The sequence below is a fragment of the Hyperolius riggenbachi genome, chromosome 10, assembly GCF_040937935.1.
Source record: "Hyperolius riggenbachi isolate aHypRig1 chromosome 10, aHypRig1.pri, whole genome shotgun sequence".
NCBI classification, from domain to species: Eukaryota; Metazoa; Chordata; class Amphibia; order Anura; family Hyperoliidae; genus Hyperolius; species Hyperolius riggenbachi.
The window spans coordinates 240,837,957-240,857,598 of NC_090655.1; the positions used below are offsets into that span (position 1 = coordinate 240,837,957).

At 44.5% G+C, this 19,642-nt stretch overlaps 1 protein-coding gene across 1 annotated transcript in view; it reads right to left on the minus strand.

Annotated features, from left to right (window-relative positions):
* LOC137535034 (zinc finger protein 850-like) overlaps positions 1-19,642 on the minus strand; it is a 122,357-nt gene that overhangs the window by 63,346 nt on the left and 39,369 nt on the right. The window contains exon 8 of the mRNA XM_068256796.1: positions 9,284-9,290. Coding sequence (XP_068112897.1) covers positions 9,284-9,290 — 7 coding nt within the window. The remainder of the gene's footprint in view (positions 1-9,283; positions 9,291-19,642) is intronic.

Sequence of the window (19,642 nt, forward strand, 5' to 3'; positions counted from 1 at the left end):
TATTTTTGCACTGACACTACAGCCTTCCTCCAGTCAGTCAGGGCTAATCCTGACATTTTGGGCATGGGGCTATGCATAACAAACTTGCTGCTTACGCGGATGACATTTTATGCTTTTTATTGAGTCCCCATGTCTCTATTGCAAACGTCTAAAAAATAAATGGATGTTTATGGCTCCCTTTCTAACTTTAAAATTAACTGGGGTAAATCTGAAGCCTTAAATTACCCCCCCCCCCCCCCCCCGGCCAATTTCATGAAATCCATCAAAAGCTCATTTCCAATCAAGTGGCAACACTCCAAGTTGAAATATCTAGGTATGCAACTTTGCCCTAACTTTTCTCAACACTATGCCCCCAACGTTCTCCCTATGCTGCTCACCGTTGGTTCTGATCTGTCTAGATTGATGCCCTTGGGTATTGTCTGGTTGTGTAGAGTCGTAGTTCTTAAAATAACATTCTCCCGAAGATACTATTTTTGATGCAGATGCTCCCGATCACAATCCCTAACCCTCTTTTTCCAAAACTTACATAGCAAATTTCGTAAATTTATCTGGTCCAACCCTAAAAGTCACATAAGCGCTGCAGTTCTATACAGGAAAAAACATAGAGAAGGTTTAGGTTCTCTTAATCTCAAGTTCTATTATTGAACAACCCACCTTAATCGTGTCCTTGATTGGACCTTCTCACTGACCAAGAGGAAGTGGGTCCAGACAGAGCAGGCTATTATAGGCCAACCTATTCGAGATCTGATTTGGGTCTCTGAATCCCAGACTTCACTGTTAAACTTATAACTCCTGACGGTTTTACTAACCTCGAGTCTCTGGTATAAAATAGCTACCACATTATATGGCAGAAGTAATATCTCTCTTTTGCTTCCTCTTACTGGCTCTCCGCACTTCCCGTCAACAAATATTTGGGATTGGTCCTTTTAGGTGAAAGGATGAAGAAACACCTCCCTATCTCCATCCTAGATAGGGTGGTCCACCACACCCACCATGCAATGATTAATTATTAGAAGGACAGTATTTTTCATTGAAGGTATCAATTCATTCACATGATGCCGTGATACCTTCATTGAACAATACTGTCCTTCTAATAATTAATCTCTGCACTGGTTCGGGTTTCCAAAAAATGGTTCGGGAAAACCGGAGGCCGGTTTCAGCGATGCGGTGCGTCTCGCCCACCACATCGCATCACCAAAAACAGTCCTTCAGGGAACACCGCATTAGTGCACAGAGTTCCCTGTGTGGCATTCGGGCAAGCAGGAAGTGATGCGTGCTTGTGGTCGCTTCAAGTATACGTAGGTGTATTGTTAAAATATGCTTCTACGCATGCGCGCCGTGACCTCGCAACGTCAACTTATGTTAAAACCCAGCGTCAACATAGACTAGCCCGACTTCCAGGCCAATGCAGATCGCCGCAGGTCTCAGCGGATCCCGCACGGTAAGGTAGTTCTGTGCTAGCGTTAGATTAGGCACTTCCGGCGCAGCGTACCACAACGTGGAAAGTATGAACTTCCCCATAGGGTTGCATTAGGCTGCAGTAGCAGTGCGCCAATTTGACGCAACGCCCCAGTGTGAAAGGGCCCTCAGGGAGTTTTGAGATTATCGGACGTCCTTACTGCTGATAACAAGCTACAACCTTTTTCCTATATTAGAGCCTGAGCAGGGAACCTCTCCTTTGCCATGTGGCAGTGGAGAAAACTCCTTCACATTATCACTGCCCTTCATCTTCCAAATGGCCCCTTAGATGCTCCCTCTCCTCTTGCTAAAATCTTCACCCAGGGTTCCAGCCCATCTCATGGAATTTCCCTTTTTTATGACGTTATTACTGATCAGCTACATAAAGATTACCTGGGGTTTCTTGGTAGCTGGGAGGCGGAAATTGGGTCTACTCTTACTGATAAGGAGAAGGACACAATTCTAGAACTAGCTCATGTCACGTCTATCAGCTCAAAAAAACAGCTAACTATAAATTGCTATCCAGGAGGTATTATACCCCCCTTGGTCCTCTCTGAATTTGAATTGGGACATCAGAGCAGTGCTGGAGGGAGTGCGGAGGAACTGGGACGCGCCTGCATGTATGGTGGAATTGTCAGTCTTTGACTAAATTCTGGAATGATGTATTATTCATAATAAGAAAGGTTACAGTCACTAACCTACATAGAGACCCTTGCATAGTATTTCGTAACACCAAATGTAGTGTCAAACAGGGATGGGCTTTCGAGTATTCAACTTCTTGAATTCGAAATTAAAATGAGGCTTGATTGCCTCAGGTGTGACCACGGGAGACGAGGGGTTACTTACCCAGAAGTCTGTCGGCTTCTATGCGTCTCACTCCACTTGCACGCGACCTATGGGACGCATTCCATGACTCACTACCGCAATTCCTCCTTCAAGCCAGAAGGAGGAAGTGCGGTAGTGAGTCATGGAACGCGTCCCATAGGTCGCATATGAGTGGAGTGAGACGCATAGAAGAAGACAGACTTCTGGGTAAGTAACCCCTCATCTCCTGTGGTCACATCTAAGGCAATCAAGCCTCATTTTAATTTTGCATTCGAGTAGTTAAATAATCGAAAGCCCATCCCTGGTGTCAAACGATATAAAAGATCCCTTATCCCTTTCTTGTTGAATGCTGCCAAAGGTCTCATCCCATGGCACGGAAGTCACTTCATGTACCCACTGTTAAGGAATGGTTTCTTGCTATTCATTCAATAATGGATAATGAAGAAATCACTTATCTTCAGAAAGGGACCTTTGACAGACACTATCTAATGTGGGCTCTATGGATAGACTTTCAAACCAAGGATGACTGCCTATCTACCATGTCCTCTGCCTCTAAGATCCACGTGACTTATTACTGCCACATATTCTTCTGTAGGCTTATTGTTAGATGCTCCCCCCCAGTCCCTGCTTGGCACAGCAATATCGCCACTTTCTGGTTGACTGGCTCTGTAAATATGACTCAGGACTAGGGTTGATCACCGGTATGCAAATGTTTCTGAGTTGATGCAAATGTATGCAAATACTTATGCAAATATATGCAGCTTGAAAATGGACCAATAAATTTAAACCTTGGTTTAAATTCATTGATCCGTTTCCAAACTGCATATATTTGCATAAAAATTTGCATAAGTTCGGAAAAATTTGCACACTTTTGGAAAAATTTGCATCTCATTGATCATCCCTACTCAGGACATACTCCGCATCTTGTATGCTTTTATCTAATATATATTTTGGTTGGCTTTTCTTTTTGTTCTTGTTTTAATGCTCCACTGTTTTGTGGCACTACTCATGGGGTTAGTAGTAGCCCCATGTGGGATATGCAATTCAAGCATCTTTCTTGTACTGAAATCCTCCTCTGCACCTCATGTGTGCCCCCTTCAGTGCCTCCTCTGCACCTCCTGTAAACCCCCTTCAGTGCCTCCTCTGCATCTCCTGTATGCCCCCTACAGTGCCTCCTCTGCACCTGCTGTGTGCCCCCTTCAGTGCCTCCTCTGCACCTCCCGTGTGCCCCCTTCAGTGCCTCCTCTGCACCTCCTGTGTGCCCTCTTCAGTGTCTCCTCTGCCCCTCCTGTGTGCCCCCTTCAGTGCCTCCTCTGCACCTGCAGTGTGCCCCCTTCAGTGCCTCCTCTGCACCTGCAGTGTGCCCCCTTCAGTGCCTCCTCTGCACCTCCTGTGTGCCCCCTTCAGTGCCTCCTCTGCACCTGCAGTGTGCCCCCCTTCAGTGCCTCCTCTGCACCTCCCGTGTGCCCCCTTTGGTGCTTCCTCTGCACCTGTCATGTGCCCTCTTCAGTGCCTCCTCTGCACCTCCTGTAAACCCCCTTCAGTGCCTCCTCTGCACCTCCCGTGTGCCCCGTTCAGTGCCTCCTCTGCACCTGCCGTGTGCCCCCTTTGGTGCCTCCTCTGCATCGCCCTTGTGCCCCCTTCAGTGCCTCCTCTGCACCTTCTGTGTGCCCCCTTCAGTGCCTCCTCTGCACCTCCTGTGTGCCCCCTTCAGTGTCTCCTCTGAACCTCCGGTGTACCCCCTTTAGTGCCTCCATTGCACCTCATGTGTGCCCCTTCAGTGCCTCCTCTGCACCTCCTGTGTACGCCCTTCAGTGCCTTCCCCTGCACCTCCCGTGTGCCCCCTTCAGTGCCTCCTCTGCACCTCCCATGTGCCCCCTTCAGTGCCTCCTCTGCACCTCCTGTGTACCCCCTTAAGTTCCTCCTCTGCCCCTCCTGTATGCTCCCTTCAGTGCCTTCTCTGCACCTCCTGTGTGCCCCCTTCAATGTTTATTGTGCATTCCCTGGGTGCCCCCTTCAGTGCTTCCTCTACACCTCCTGTGTGCCCCATTCAGTGCCTTATCTGAACCTCCTGTGTGCCCCCTTCAGTGCCTCCTCTACCTCTTAAATGCCTCCAGCGTGAATACCAGGCTTTCTGCCCCTAACATTTTATTGTAATCATGTCACACAGGTTCTGCTATAAGAATCACTTAGGCTGGGTCACATGCATAAGTAACAGGAGTAACAGGACAGTCACAGCGGATGTGATGTAAAATGTGCTGTGAATTTCCATCACTGTCATGGCTATCTATACCACGTCTGATTACAGATTGATTGGCAGACGAACTTCAAAAAACCTACAGGGCCTATTTGCTGCCAAATTTTTTATTTTTTTTTAAAGGTGTAAAAACTGTATGTTTAGCATAGAGTAAGTTAGCAATTTTATCCCAATATGCCTAAATTTCACTATCTGACTAGAATACCATAATTGCACTAGGTGGATGGCATTTTATCTGTATAATTTAGCTGATAGTATACAGGGCGCCATGTTATGTCTTTTTTTTTGCTATTTTTCTGCCAATTGTTTGGACCCCAATGTCCTACTGCATTGTAAACTTCATGTTTTGTGATAGATAGCCATATATTGTTATTCCTTATTATGACGGCTTCAATAAAGCTTATAGTACTGTGGGGAAATTTTTTTTTCTAGCCATTCTTTGTTTGCATAGCCCCAGAAGAGTCTGGACATTAGAAAAATGCCACAAATATCACCATTACGAAACGCAAACAACCAGGGCTATTCAAAAGTGTTTTTTTCCCCTAAGCTACTGACTTAGTTCATAATTTTGAAAATTAAATTTTTTCTTTATTGTTGGATTGAGTTTGTCCATTCCAATTTTTTATGTGACATGGGTTCAGGCTATAAAACACATAAACATGTATTATGCAACTCATTACCTTAAAATGAGGTCACATCTATCTCAATTAGATAACTGAATGCACAGCAATCCATTATTCCAGTGTCTCTCAACCTGGGGTCCACGGACCGCTGGGGGTACATCGACACCGGTCAGGGGGTCCCCCAGGGGCCGCAGACAAAATACCGGTTCTTGCCCCCAGGAGAGAAGTGGACTCCTCTCACCGGGCTTCTCCTCCAGTTGCCACACTCTCCTCATCTCGCCACCTCGCGTCCTGTCGCCATGGTTACCCGGCAGCCTCTCATGACGTCAGAGGTGCTGCCAGAAGTAACTATAGCGTGAGGACGCGGCAAGAAAAGTAGAGAGCAAAGAGAGGAGGAGAGCCCAGCCAGCGAGAGGAGTCCGAGCGGGTACAGGGCTATGTAAGATTATACTGGGGCACCTATATCTTGCTACCTACACTGGGGTACTACCTGTACCTGGCAATCTATTCTGGGGTGCCACCATTACCTGGCTATCTATTCTGGGGCACCTATAGCTTGCTACCTACACTGAGGCACCACCTGTACCTGGGTATCTATTCTGGGGCACCCATAGCTCGCTACCTACACTATGGCACCTGTACCTGGCTACCTATAGTGGGGCACCTATAGCTCGTTACCTATACTGGGGGCACCTGTACCTTTCTAACATATACTGGGGGCACCTATGCATTGCTACCTATACTGGGGGACCTATACCTGGATACCTATACGGGGGCACCTATACCTAGCTAGGACAGGGAGATAAGAGGTGACAGAGGGGACATAGAGGGGGGACAAAAGAGGCAAAGGAGAACAGAGGCAAAGAAAATAGGCATGGGGGAACAGTGGTGACACAGAGGGGGACAAAATAGGCACAGGGAGAACAGAGATAATAGGGAGAAATAAGATAACACAGAGGGGGACAAATGAGGTGACACAGAGGGGGACAAAAGAGGCATAGGGAGAACAGAGGGGACAAAAGAGAATGAACTCAAGTTAAGAATGGACACAGTCCCTATCTCATTTGTTAAGCTGGGGACAACTGTATTTCGTTAGGGCCCTTTCACACCAGAGGACTTTTTCGGCGTTTTAACGCCACAGCCGAAGTTGGCGTTTTCCAAGGTAAAATGAAAGTCCATAGACTTTCATTTTACCTTTCACATCTAACTCAGCGTTTTGGAGCGTTGCGTTTCAACGCTCCAAGGAGCTTTTTCAGGGCTGTTTACAGCCGAAGTTGGCTGTTGGTGTTTCAATGATAGTCAATGGAAAACGCCAACTTCAGCGTTTTCAAAGCGTTTTACAGCTGACTTGTTCACTTATTTTCATAGAAGAAAAACAAAAAGGACGTTTTCATATAAGCTGTAAAACGCTTTGACTTGTAGTTCCGTAACAGCTGGAGGGCCGAGTTTGCCCATGCCTGGCTTAGTCTATTTCTTATTCCATTCATTTTTGCAATAATTGTTACAATGACATAGCTGTTCCAGCAGAGGGACCCTCTGAACATATTCAACAAGAGCTGGGAACACACGTAATGCTTTTCAATAGTAATGTGTGCGTTTGTTCCAAACTATGAGAATTTTCTACTGCGATTCTCAAGCATTTACAAAAATGGAGTCCCCCTGCATGAATTCGTAAAGTACCTGCGATTATCATAGACTGCCATCAAATTCTGGAGGCCTATCATTGTTGAAGCGCACGTTAAAACACATACATATGCAAAACTTGATTTCCACAATGAAACTGTGGTCCCAACATATGAAAAATCACCGTTACTGGCTGTAACAGTGATCACTCACAAAAACACAACCAAAAAAAAGAGAAAAAAGCGTCCATGACACTATGAATCAATATATACAGTCAACTCCATAATGGTACTAATACAAGATAAAGTTTATTAAGGATATCATGACAATAAAAGCAAATAAAAACAATCAGCGCGGGTGTACAACGAGTGGGGTACTCAAGAATAATGCTCAAAATATCACATGAATAATGCAGCTCTGTTACGACACTGAAATAAAGAGCATAAGAATTTAAGCCGGGGGCAAGCACCCAGAAAACTGTGAATGCACAGGACCAAGCAAGTGACCAGCTAGGTCAGATAGTGACTGTGTGAGGAGTGACCAGTATTAGGTCGCATCAATCCACATAATACTAAATCATAATATGGCCAGACTGTGCACTTACCCACAAGCAGAGACCCCAGCCACCGAAGCCCCGCTGCTGCGCGCAATCTCACGCGTTCCGGACCCCTGTCCTTCGTCGGAGATATCAGCGCAATAGAACTGACATCCTTTATACTAAATCCCGGAAGACGCCGAGTACTGGTGGGCGTGGCCACGCCCACCGCCGGACTACGCTTGTGCGCCAAATGCGCACGCACTCAGTCAGGCCACCGTAGCAGCCAAGCCTCGTAGCCGCAAGCTCCGCTCCCAGGGACAAATGCACAGTCATTATAAACCAATGGAGTCGCACAGCATAAATAACTGACATATTACAAAAAATATCTAAATATATATTACATTACAATGAATGACTAAAAACTACGCTAGCAGGAAATACAATATGAAAAACGCACAAGTGTAACATATAAATAATTACATGCTTCTATACAGAAACAACGAAACCCCCGGTGACATCTTGTGGAGGAAAATGAAACTGCAGGCTCTATACAATTAAATACATAATACAGAGATGGTAAGATGTATAATCACCATCCAAACACTCAATTGGACGGCACAGGAACCTAATCCAATTATAAATACTGATATCTACAAAGTCTGATAAAAATCTGAATAAGAGAGAAAAAATGCCCTCATCATGAAAAATATATATATACACATACCAAAAATATATAATATACTAACAATAATAAGTAAGTGAATGGTTTTATTGTGAGAAAAAGGGAAAGGGATTCCCATTATATATAAAATACACACATGCACGTCCAAGAGGGCTTGTGCATGTGTATAAAACACCAATATTAATACTAGTCATCAATCAAAGTGCTAAAGTGCATAGGGAGTGTATGAACAGTTCATAAATATGCACATACATATGTATATAAAAACATATAAACACACATGCCCATATGTATAATAAAGTGCAGAGTTAAGAAGCTATCAGATCGAAGTGACCCATCTTCGTGTGTATAAGATCATAGATCCATCTGTGAGATATACTATCTTCAGTCAAAGTAGATACAGGAAAGTGCCCATCCTGATAGTGCATCCTCCTAAATGGATAATCAAAATTAATATAAGACTACAAAAGCAAATATATGAAGTACCGTGACGTGTCACAACACCACCACCATCCAAACAAATCATGGTGCCTGTATTACTCACTCCTACAGGAACCAAAACCATCATGTGAGAAAAGTTAAAAAATAAGATAAGACAAGGCATGGCCACCCCGTACTACGTATATACATAGTCCTATTGACCAAAGTGAAACCAAACATGTGCCGGCCCATATTGTGGGCCCCAAGAAGGTGTACACATATCCCAGTGCAAAAACCAGTGATATGCTAGGCTTCCGTGCATGTTACTCACACCCATGCACAGAGCCAAAAATACGAGTGAGTACGCTATAAACCACCCCTGGTACTTACTTCCAGGAGATGGTAAAAACTGGTGAGAAACACACACAGATACTCATACATGGTATGTATAAAGGCAAAAGATTTTACACTCACATCCAAAATTGGGACATATAGATTCCAAAAGTGCCCTCCAAACACAGAAACATTCAGAAGAGGTAGCCAGCAATTCATAAATCTCCAAGGCACCAGAGATGCATGAGGGTGTATAACACAGGACACATAAACCTGGCAAAACATAAAAAAGAGACAAATGATGAGATTAAAACTACAAAATTAATTTATACAATGGGTGTATGCATAAAAAGGAAGACAAAGGGCCCAACACCATACATACAACGAACACATGGCATCTATTGGGGAAGAAAGCAGCCGAAGCTGAATTCTTCATTGAGGCCCATGGGGGCTCTCGTTTGAAGCCTGAAAATCCATTTCAGCTCAGCCCTCAGGAGTCTATTACTAATGTCTCCACCCCTAACACCAGATCTAATCACTTCAAGACCACAAAATAACCAATCATGTAAAGAGCCCCCATGTCTATTGAGGGCATGCATAGCTAGTACCGATATGGTTTTTCCTTTTTCCAGATCACGTCCAGCCAATCTCACGACTGAACAGTGCTTTTGTAGTCTTAACTTAAGGGCATTTTTCGTCTGTCCAACATATTGCCACCCACACGGGCATTGGATCAGATAAACTACAGCACACGTTTTGCAATTAATAAAATTATTAATGTATATGTTTTTACCCGTGTGTTTGTGGGTAACCATCTTAGTTCTCCGCATGTTTGGACACATATTGCAACTCCCGCAAGGGAAGCTGCCTTTTGTAGATGAGCCATGTTTATACTCTTCGTAATGACTCCTGCATAAGATGTTTCTCAGTGTGGGGGCTCTCTTTGGCGTGATACAAGGATATTCGGTCAAAAAGGGTCTCAAATCATTATCATTTCTCAATATCCCCCAATGTTCTTCCAACAATGAGCGTAGTTGGTTCCATTGGCTGTTGTATGGGGTAGTGATCCTGAGGGCTGATCTTTTACGACCCAAATTTAGGCCAAGAGACAATAAAATCAGGATCACTACCCCATACAACAGCCAATGGAACCAACTACGCTCATTGTTGGAAAAACATTGGGGGATATTGAGAAATGATAATGATTTGAGACCCTTTTTGACCGAATATCCTTGTATCACGCCAAAGAGAGCCCCCACACTGAGAAACATCTTATGCAGGAGTCATTACGAAGAGTATAAACATGGCTCATCTACAAAAGGCAGCTTCCCTTGCGGGAGTTGCAATATGTGTCCAAACATGCGGAGAACTAAGATGGTTACCCACAAACACACGGGTAAAAACATATACATTAATAATTTTATTAATTGCAAAACGTGTGCTGTAGTTTATCTGATCCAATGCCCGTGTGGGTGGCAATATGTTGGACAGACGAAAAATGCCCTTAAGTTAAGACTACAAAAGCACTGTTCAGTCGTGAGATTGGCTGGACGTGATCTGGAAAAAGGAAAAACCATATCGGTACTAGCTATGCATGCCCTCAATAGACATGGGGGCTCTTTACATGATTGGTTATTTTGTGGTCTTGAAGTGATTAGATCTGGTGTTAGGGGTGGAGACATTAGTAATAGACTCCTGAGGGCTGAGCTGAAATGGATTTTCAGGCTTCAAACGAGAGCCCCCATGGGCCTCAATGAAGAATTCAGCTTCGGCTGCTTTCTTCCCCAATAGATGCCATGTGTTCGTTGTATGTATGGTGTTGGGCCCTTTGTCTTCCTTTTTATGCATACACCCATTGTATAAATTAATTTTGTAGTTTTAATCTCATCATTTGTCTCTTTTTTATGTTTTGCCAGGTTTATGTGTCCTGTGTTATACACCCTCATGCATCTCTGGTGCCTTGGAGATTTATGAATTGCTGGCTACCTCTTCTGAATGTTTCTGTGTTTGGAGGGCACTTTTGGAATCTATATGTCCCAATTTTGGATGTGAGTGTAAAATCTTTTGCCTTTATACATACCATGTATGAGTATCTGTGTGTGTTTCTCACCAGTTTTTACCATCTCCTGGAAGTAAGTACCAGGGGTGGTTTATAGCGTACTCACTCGTATTTTTGGCTCTGTGCATGGGTGTGAGTAACATGCACGGAAGCCTAGCATATCACTGGTTTTTGCACTGGGATATGTGTACACCTTCTTGGGGCCCACAATATGGGCCGGCACATGTTTGGTTTCACTTTGGTCAATAGGACTATGTATATACGTAGTACGGGGTGGCCATGCCTTGTCTTATCTTATTTTTTAACTTTTCTCACATGATGGTTTTGGTTCCTGTAGGAGTGAGTAATACAGGCACCATGATTTGTTTGGATGGTGGTGGTGTTGTGACACGTCACGGTACTTCATATATTTGCTTTTGTAGTCTTATATTAATTTTGATTATCCATTTAGGAGGATGCACTATCAGGATGGGCACTTTCCTGTATCTACTTTGACTGAAGATAGTATATCTCACAGATGGATCTATGATCTTATACACACGAAGATGGGTCACTTCGATCTGATAGCTTCTTAACTCTGCACTTTATTATACATATGGGCATGTGTGTTTATATGTTTTTATATACATATGTATGTGCATATTTATGAACTGTTCATACACTCCCTATGCACTTTAGCACTTTGATTGATGACTAGTATTAATATTGGTGTTTTATACACATGCACAAGCCCTCTTGGACGTGCATGTGTGTATTTTATATATAATGGGAATCCCTTTCCCTTTTTCTCACAATAAAACCATTCACTTACTTATTATTGTTAGTATATTATATATTTTTGGTATGTGTATATATATATTTTTCATGATGAGGGCATTTTTTCTCTCTTATTCAGATTTTTATCAGACTTTGTAGATATCAGTATTTATAATTGGATTAGGTTCCTGTGCCGTCCAATTGAGTGTTTGGATGGTGATTATACATCTTACCATCTATGTATTATGTATTTGATTGTATAGAGCCTGCAGTTTCATTTTCCTCCACAAGATGTCACCGGGGGTTTCGTTGTTTCTGTATAGAAGCATGTAATTATTTATATGTTACACTTGTGCGTTTTTCATATTGTATTTCCTGCTAGCGTAGTTTTTAGTCATTCATTGTAATGTAATATATATTTAGATATTTTTTGTAATATGTCAGTTATTTATGCTGTGCGACTCCATTGGTTTATAATGACTGTGCATTTGTCCCTGGGAGCGGAGCTTGCGGCTACGAGGCTTGGCTGCTACGGTGGCCTGACTGAGTGCGTGCGCATTTGGCGCACAAGCGTAGTCCGGCGGTGGGCGTGGCCACGCCCACCAGTACTCGGCGTCTTCCGGGATTTAGTATAAAGGATGTCAGTTCTATTGCGCTGATATCTCCGACGAAGGACAGGGGTCCGGAACGCGTGAGATTGCGCGCAGCAGCGGGGCTTCGGTGGCTGGGGTCTCTGCTTGTGGGTAAGTGCACAGTCTGGCCATATTATGATTTAGTATTATGTGGATTGATGCGACCTAATACTGGTCACTCCTCACACAGTCACTATCTGACCTAGCTGGTCACTTGCTTGGTCCTGTGCATTCACAGTTTTCTGGGTGCTTGCCCCCGGCTTAAATTCTTATGCTCTTTATTTCAGTGTCGTAACAGAGCTGCATTATTCATGTGATATTTTGAGCATTATTCTTGAGTACCCCACTCGTTGTACACCCGCGCTGATTGTTTTTATTTGCTTTTATTGTCATGATATCCTTAATAAACTTTATCTTGTATTAGTACCATTATGGAGTTGACTGTATATATTAATTCATAGTGTCATGGACGCTTTTTTCTCTTTTTTTTGGTTGTGTATATTATAGATCCATAGACATGGAGATAGGATTATATATCCTTTTTGTACTCTGCTTTGTGGTGTTTCACTCACAAAAACAGGCACAGATTGGCTCAGGGAACACATGTTGCATTGCCCCAATCAGTGCTGCCTTGGTGGTTATCGGAAGTGTGCGTGTACAAGAGGGTATGCACACACGAGCACCTGCAAGAGCGTGTGCATGGAAAGGACCACACGTGCAAGCACCCATACATGCCCACATGATCATGCACAGTGGTGGAGCTACAATGACATTAGACTTGCATCCTTGCACGGGGAGAGTTAAGAAAAGAGGACATGAGTCTCACGTCCAATTTCAGTAACGGCTGTTTCACGCTGGAGGGTTGATTGCTGCATTTGACGATTGCCAAGGATCGGAAAAACAATAATGAGGTGTTGTCTCCACACGGGAGCTTTCATGCTGTAGCACTGCAACTCAGCTGCAATCTTAAAAGCGCTGCTGCATTTTAGGCACAATCAGGCTGCAAATTTCGCTCCCTGATCATAAACTGTAATACAATTGCCAAAAAAGTGCAATCAAAAAATGCTTAGCAGCCCTAAGTGGAGAATGATCACTTTTTCTAGCTGTAACAGTGATCATTCAAAAACAACAGGCATTCATTGGCTCAGGGAACACATGTTCCCTTGCACTAATAAATGCTACCTTTAGAGCTTCAGAGAACGCACGCACATGCAATTGCCAAAAATCGCTAAGTGCTTACTGATTGCAATTAAAGAAACAAAAAATCACAAATGCTAAGCACATAACGATTGGGATTTTTTGACAATATTCATGTGACACAACCCTAAGTGGAGAAGGATCACTGCTAAGCAACCAGGGATCGCACTAAGATGGCAGAACTATGACATAAGGGGATCACCGCTGTAACTAAATTAGCAGAAATGTAACACTTTATTAGGTTAATCAGCACTGCTGACACTAGCAAAAGGCCACTGCTGAAGTCTCAGAGGAAAAGAGGGCAGCCCCGTGTGAGAGAATAGAGACCTTTCTCTTCCTCAGGGTGTCAGTACTACTATTGTTAGCAAGCTGTCACCAAATACTATCATGAATGATAGTTATAGAAGGCAAAAATCTAATATGAGCACATAGCATATCCCATAATATGGCCAGTCTGTGAGCAGTGACAGTCATAACCGCAATACAGATATTTAGTCTATATTTACTGCTGATTACTCACCTGTTCTGCCTTCTGTAAGATTGTCCTCCTCTTTACTTATCATCATGTCACACTCCTCCATGGACTGCTGATCACTCCTCACATACGTCTCCTCTTCCTCTTTACTTGTCCTCATCATGTCACCCTCCTCCAGAAACTGCTTATCACTCCTCACTAATGTTTCTTCTTCCTCCTTATATGTCCTCATCATGTCACCCTCCTCCATGGACTGCTGATCACTCCTCACATATGTCTCTTCTTCCTCTTTACTTGTCCTCATCATGTCACCCTCCTCCATAGACTGCTGATTACCCCTCACATATGTTTCTTCTTCTTCCTCTTTACTTGTCCCCATCATGTCACTCCCTTCCATGGACTGCTGATCACCCCTCACATACATCTCTTTTTCTTCCTCTCTAACCGTAGCAATTCCATTTATAAATTCTCCATCCTAAGTGCACAAAGTGAGAGATAATGTAAAATGTGAACACAGATAACAGCATATGCAAAAGGAAACAATGCCACACAGTTTGGAGTCTCTGGGGACCCTCAGTCCCACCTACCTGATAATGGTGCAGGGTGGTGTGATCTTCTTGTGGACAGTCCTTGAAATAAAGAGGACCTGTACATCTCTCTGGTGGATTACTGTTACTGGATACATCTGTAGCGAGCAAAGAGTTACTGATTTCATTATCTCTGGGGCCCAGTGCACACCAAAAAGCGCTAGTGAAAGTGATTTTTCAGAGCCATTCTAGGCATGTGCAGAACGATTTTCTACACATGCCTAGCAATTTTTGGAGCGTTTTGGTGTAGCGTTTTTTTATATTTTGTTACAGTAAAGCCAGAACTAAACAGCTTCTGTAACAAAAACACTTGGAAAATTGCTCTGATCTAGAGCTTTTCAGAGCAATTTTCCACTTTCCTATACTTCACATTGAGGCTAAATTGCCTCAGAAATCAGTAAAAATGCCGCAGGATCCGCGTTTGGGAAGAATGCCCAGCGTTCTGGTGTGCACCATCCCATTTAAATACATTGGCCAATTGCTTTTCAAAGCGCTGGCGATTGTAAAATGGCTCAGAAGTGCTCTTGGTATGCACCAGCCCTATGTGATTATAAGATGAAGGGGGGATCTAGGTGGAGCCTCCGTACTGCTCTCTTCTTTACAAGACATGAAAGTCTCCTCTTACCTGGTGATGTGAGGGGTGGTGGATTCTCCATCATGGGGTCCTTGTAGAGGTCCTTGTGTGCTTCTAAATACTGCCACTCCTCCATGGAGAAATAGACAGCGACATCCATACACCTTTTAGAAACCTGACACAACAATGATTTAGTCACCACTCAGATACACGCCTTGCTGTCACTGGATTATGTCCCATAATTCCCAGCACTGCTCACCTCTCCTATCAGCAGCTCCATCATCTTCCTGGTGACCTCCAGAATCTTCTGCTTGTTGTGTCTCTCAGATATCAGAGTGTGAGGTTGGGGTACAGTAATGGTCACATGATCACCAGACTTCACTGGAGGAAAATTCTGTACAGAAAGACCAGCAATAATGTCACATGACCTCCCAGAATCTTCCTCATCTCTCCAGTCAGGTAAGTGCAGGGCCGAGACAAGGTTTCTCAGCACTAGAGGCGGAGATTTGAAATCCCCCCTCCTGCCAATTTTGCCCCAACAATATAGCTATCCAAATGCACCCCCAGTGCAGCCCCACCCCCTCCCATACCTCAACATGCAGAGCCTGTAGTTTTGCCTACTCACCTCACCACACCAGGAATTCAACTTTGTCAGTCTCACAGCATCTCCTCTTCTCTCTCTAGTGATGAAAATAATGAGACTCCACTACAGGGGGACATAGAGAAGATGCTGCTAGCCTATGACTTGGCTGAGTTCCCGATGCAGTGATGTGCAGCACTACAATCTCAGGTCATGACTCTGCATTGGCCAGGCAAGGGGGGAGGCACTCAAAAGGGGGGAATTTGAGTGGACACAGGTGCATCCTTAGGGCTGTGTGCTCAGAGGCTAAAACATTCCTTGCCTCTGTCTTGGCCCAGACCTGGCTATGCGTCTTATAGCTAGAGATTAGAATGACATCATGTGACCTCCCAGAATCCTCCTCACCTCTCCAGTCAGCAGACAGATGATCTCCAGGGTGAAGTTGAATATCCTCTCAGTCACGTGACTCTGGTTCTCATCCATCCTCAGTGATGTGTTCTTGTGCTCTGTACAGGATGCTGTTGTCTTCTGATAGATAATAAAGGGAGGATGATCTAGGCTGTACAGTTTTCAGTGGTGAAACTATCAATACAGGCCCCCTCCCCTCCCAGCACTACCCTTTGCAGTCACTTGTGGGTGGTAGAGCCATGCAGAGTATTACAGGAAAGCATAATAAGTTGGTGTATAGCTACCTATGCACTATACTCCCAGCATGCCACAGTCCTGCCTTCCCTCTGCCTCCTCTCCAGCTGACCTTCTCTCCTCACATCCACCTTCCACTGTTACCATTCCTGTGATGTTACAGCAGTGCTGGTAGTGGTAGATGGATGAGGATATGAGGAAGGAAGAGGCAGAGAGGCTAATGGGAGCAGAGGACTGGAGCACACTGAGACAGCTAGCTATAAACCAATATAAATCCTTCCTCCTACCACTCTACATGGAGGTTGGAGAAGGGAGCAATACATGCTTATACTGGGAGAGAAATGGCATTAGTGAGGTGGGGGACATTACATACTTGGGGATAACAGCAATGCTGGGGGGGGGGAGGGGGGGGCATAGCTATACTGTGATAGAACTGAATGTGTCCACATACCTCTCAACTTTTGGAGACGAGAAAGAGGGACGCTTAAGCTATGCCCCTGTCAAACCCCTAACCACACCCCCAGTCACACATACCATAAACATTTCATATGAAAAAAAAATGTTTCATAATTCAACCCAGACTAGTCCATTGTATCCTGATTTACTTTCTTTCATATTAAATGTGAAAATTAAATGTGAAAATAAGAACTATATCAATCTAAAACATTATTGTTCAGTAGATACACACAGAATATTTACACAGATCTGTACATCAGTCCAGAAAGAGGGTCAAATGGGGGAGAAAGAGGGATGGAGGGATTGCGGTCCCAAAGAGAGACTATTCCTCTAAAATAGGGAAAGTTGGGAGTTATGTGTCTACCCCAACCTCTACTCTGCTCGTATATAACAAGAATAACACAATTACCGCCTCCAATAAAGTATCTCCTCCACGCTCCACCATCTGCAGCTTCTATTTCGGGTGTGTTACACCACTTCCTCTTGACTCTTTGGTTTATTTTATTTCCTTTCTGTACGTTCCACCTGGGATAATTGACATCGCCATCTTGTGGTGAATAGGCTAACTGCAGCCTCAGCTTGTGGAATGTCCTACACTCAACCATAAGGTAGCCATCAGAGCATGAACATAAAATGTTGAAAAACATTTTAAAAAGAAGAAGATATGAAATTACCGCTTCTCAAGGAAAACACTCGAGAATGAGATCAATAATTATAGCTTTAGTGTTCTAAAAAAAATTAAAAAAAAAACTCATAGAATGCAACATGTTTCAGGACTAGGTTCCTGCTTCATCAGGCAAATATCCAGAGCAAAATCTCAAGAAGAGCCATAAGCAAGCACAGCCCATCACAGTTATTTTTTGGAACATTAATGCTGTAATTATCTATTATTATGATCATTATTATTATTTATTGTATTTATAAAGCGCCAACATATTACGCAGCGCTGCACAATAGATAAATGGGTTAACATACAGGTAGAACATATGTAAACTCACAACAAAACAAGATCATGCAAATGATTTGATAACAATACAGTGTCATAGGTCAAAATAGAGACTGTTCGAGTCTACAAGAGGGGTGGTTGTGAGTAAGATTGCATAATCAAGCTGGATACGTTAGGGAGCAGGGCCCTGCCGGAGGCTTACAATCTAAAGGGTGGGGTGGAGACAACAGGTGCGTCTTTTGAGAGGGGGTCTAACAGAACATATTATGGTGCTGGTGTAGGGGGGTATGCGAGCGTGAAGAGGTGAGTCTTGAGAGCTTGTTTGAAGGTATTAAAGGTGGGGGCGAGTCTGACGGCTGGTGGGAGAGAGTTCCAGAGAGTAGGGGCAGCCCTGGTGAAGTCCTGCAATCGTGCGTGTGACTGAGTTATGCGTGGTGCGACTAGGCGCAGGTCATTGGAGGATCGGAGGGGGCGGGCTGGTATGTGCCTGTGGACCAGATCAGAGATGTAGGTTGGGCAGGTCTTGTGCACTGATTTGTAGGCAAAGCACAGGATTTTGAAATTGATCCTAAAGCTGATGGGGAGCCAGTGTAGTGCTTTACAGAGCAGAGTTGTAGAGGCGCTGCGGTGAGAAGAATGTATCAGTCTGACTGCCGCATTCATTACCAATTTAAGTGGGTCAGTACGGTTAGAGGGGAGGCCAGATAAAAGAGAATTGCAGTAGTCTAGGCGGGAGATGACAAGGGCGTGGATAAGGAGTTTAGTGGTGTCAGGGGACAGGTAGGAGCGGATCTTGGAGATGTTGCGGAGGTGGAAGTTGCAGGATCTGGCAATACCTTGGATGTGGGCGGTAAAGGAAAGTTCAGAGTCCAGAGTAACGCCTAGACAGCGGGCTTGGGAGGTAGGGCGGATGGTAGTATTTTCAATAGTGACGTGCAGATCTGGGAGGAGTGCAGCTGTGCGGGGTGGGAATATTAGAAGCTCAGTCTTGTCCAAATTAAGCTTCAGGTACCTGGCAGCCATCCAGGAGGAAATGGATGTGAGGCAGGCAGAGACTTTGTCCATGGTAGAGGAGGTGAGGTCTGGGGTGTGGAGATATATCCGGGTGTCGTCGGCATACAGGTGGTAATTGAAACCCATGGAGGAGATGATTTTGCCAATTGAGGCAGTATAGAGTTAGAACAGTAGGGGTCCTAGGACGGAACCTTGAGGAACACCAACTGAAAGGGGTGCAGGAGTGGATGAGGAGCCATTGAAAAATGTTGTAAAGGAGCGGATGGAGAGGTAGGAGGAGATCCAGGCTAAGGCTCGGTCCTGAATGCCCATTAGCTGCAGGGAGTGGAGGAGGAGGGAGTGGTCGACAGTGTCAAATGCCGAGGAGAGGTCCAGGAGGAGCAGGATGGAGTATTTACCTTCGGCTTTGGCAAGGGCAAGGTCGTTTACCCCTTTGGTGAGGGCGGTTTCTGTAGAATGGGCTGTGTGAAAACCAGATTGCAGGGGATCGAGAAGGGAGTTGGAGTTAAGGAAGTTGGTCAGGCATTGGTGGGCCAGGCGTTCAAGAATTTTTGAGGCAAAAGGGAGGAGAGAGATTGGGCGGTAGTTGGATGGCAGAGCAGGGTCAAGTGAAGATTTCTTTAGCAGGGGAAGCACAGTGGCCCGTTTGATTACGGAGGGGAAGATGCCGGTGGAGAAGGAGAGGTTGAACAGATGGGTGAGGACAGGGGCCAGATCAGAAAAATGTGGGCGCAGAGAATCAGATGGGACCGGATCTAGGGGGCAGGAAGTGGCAGGTGAAGTTTCCAGTAGCTGGTTGACTTCCTCCACCGTGACAGGATTGAAGGAGGTAAGGGAGGAGAAAGAGGCAGGAATCGGATGTGGTGGGGAGGCGGGGGCGATAGAGTGGAGGAGAGAAATATCATTCTTGAGAGTTTTCCCTGAGAGGAGAAAACTTTATCTCTTCCTACTCTTTTTAAACTGTT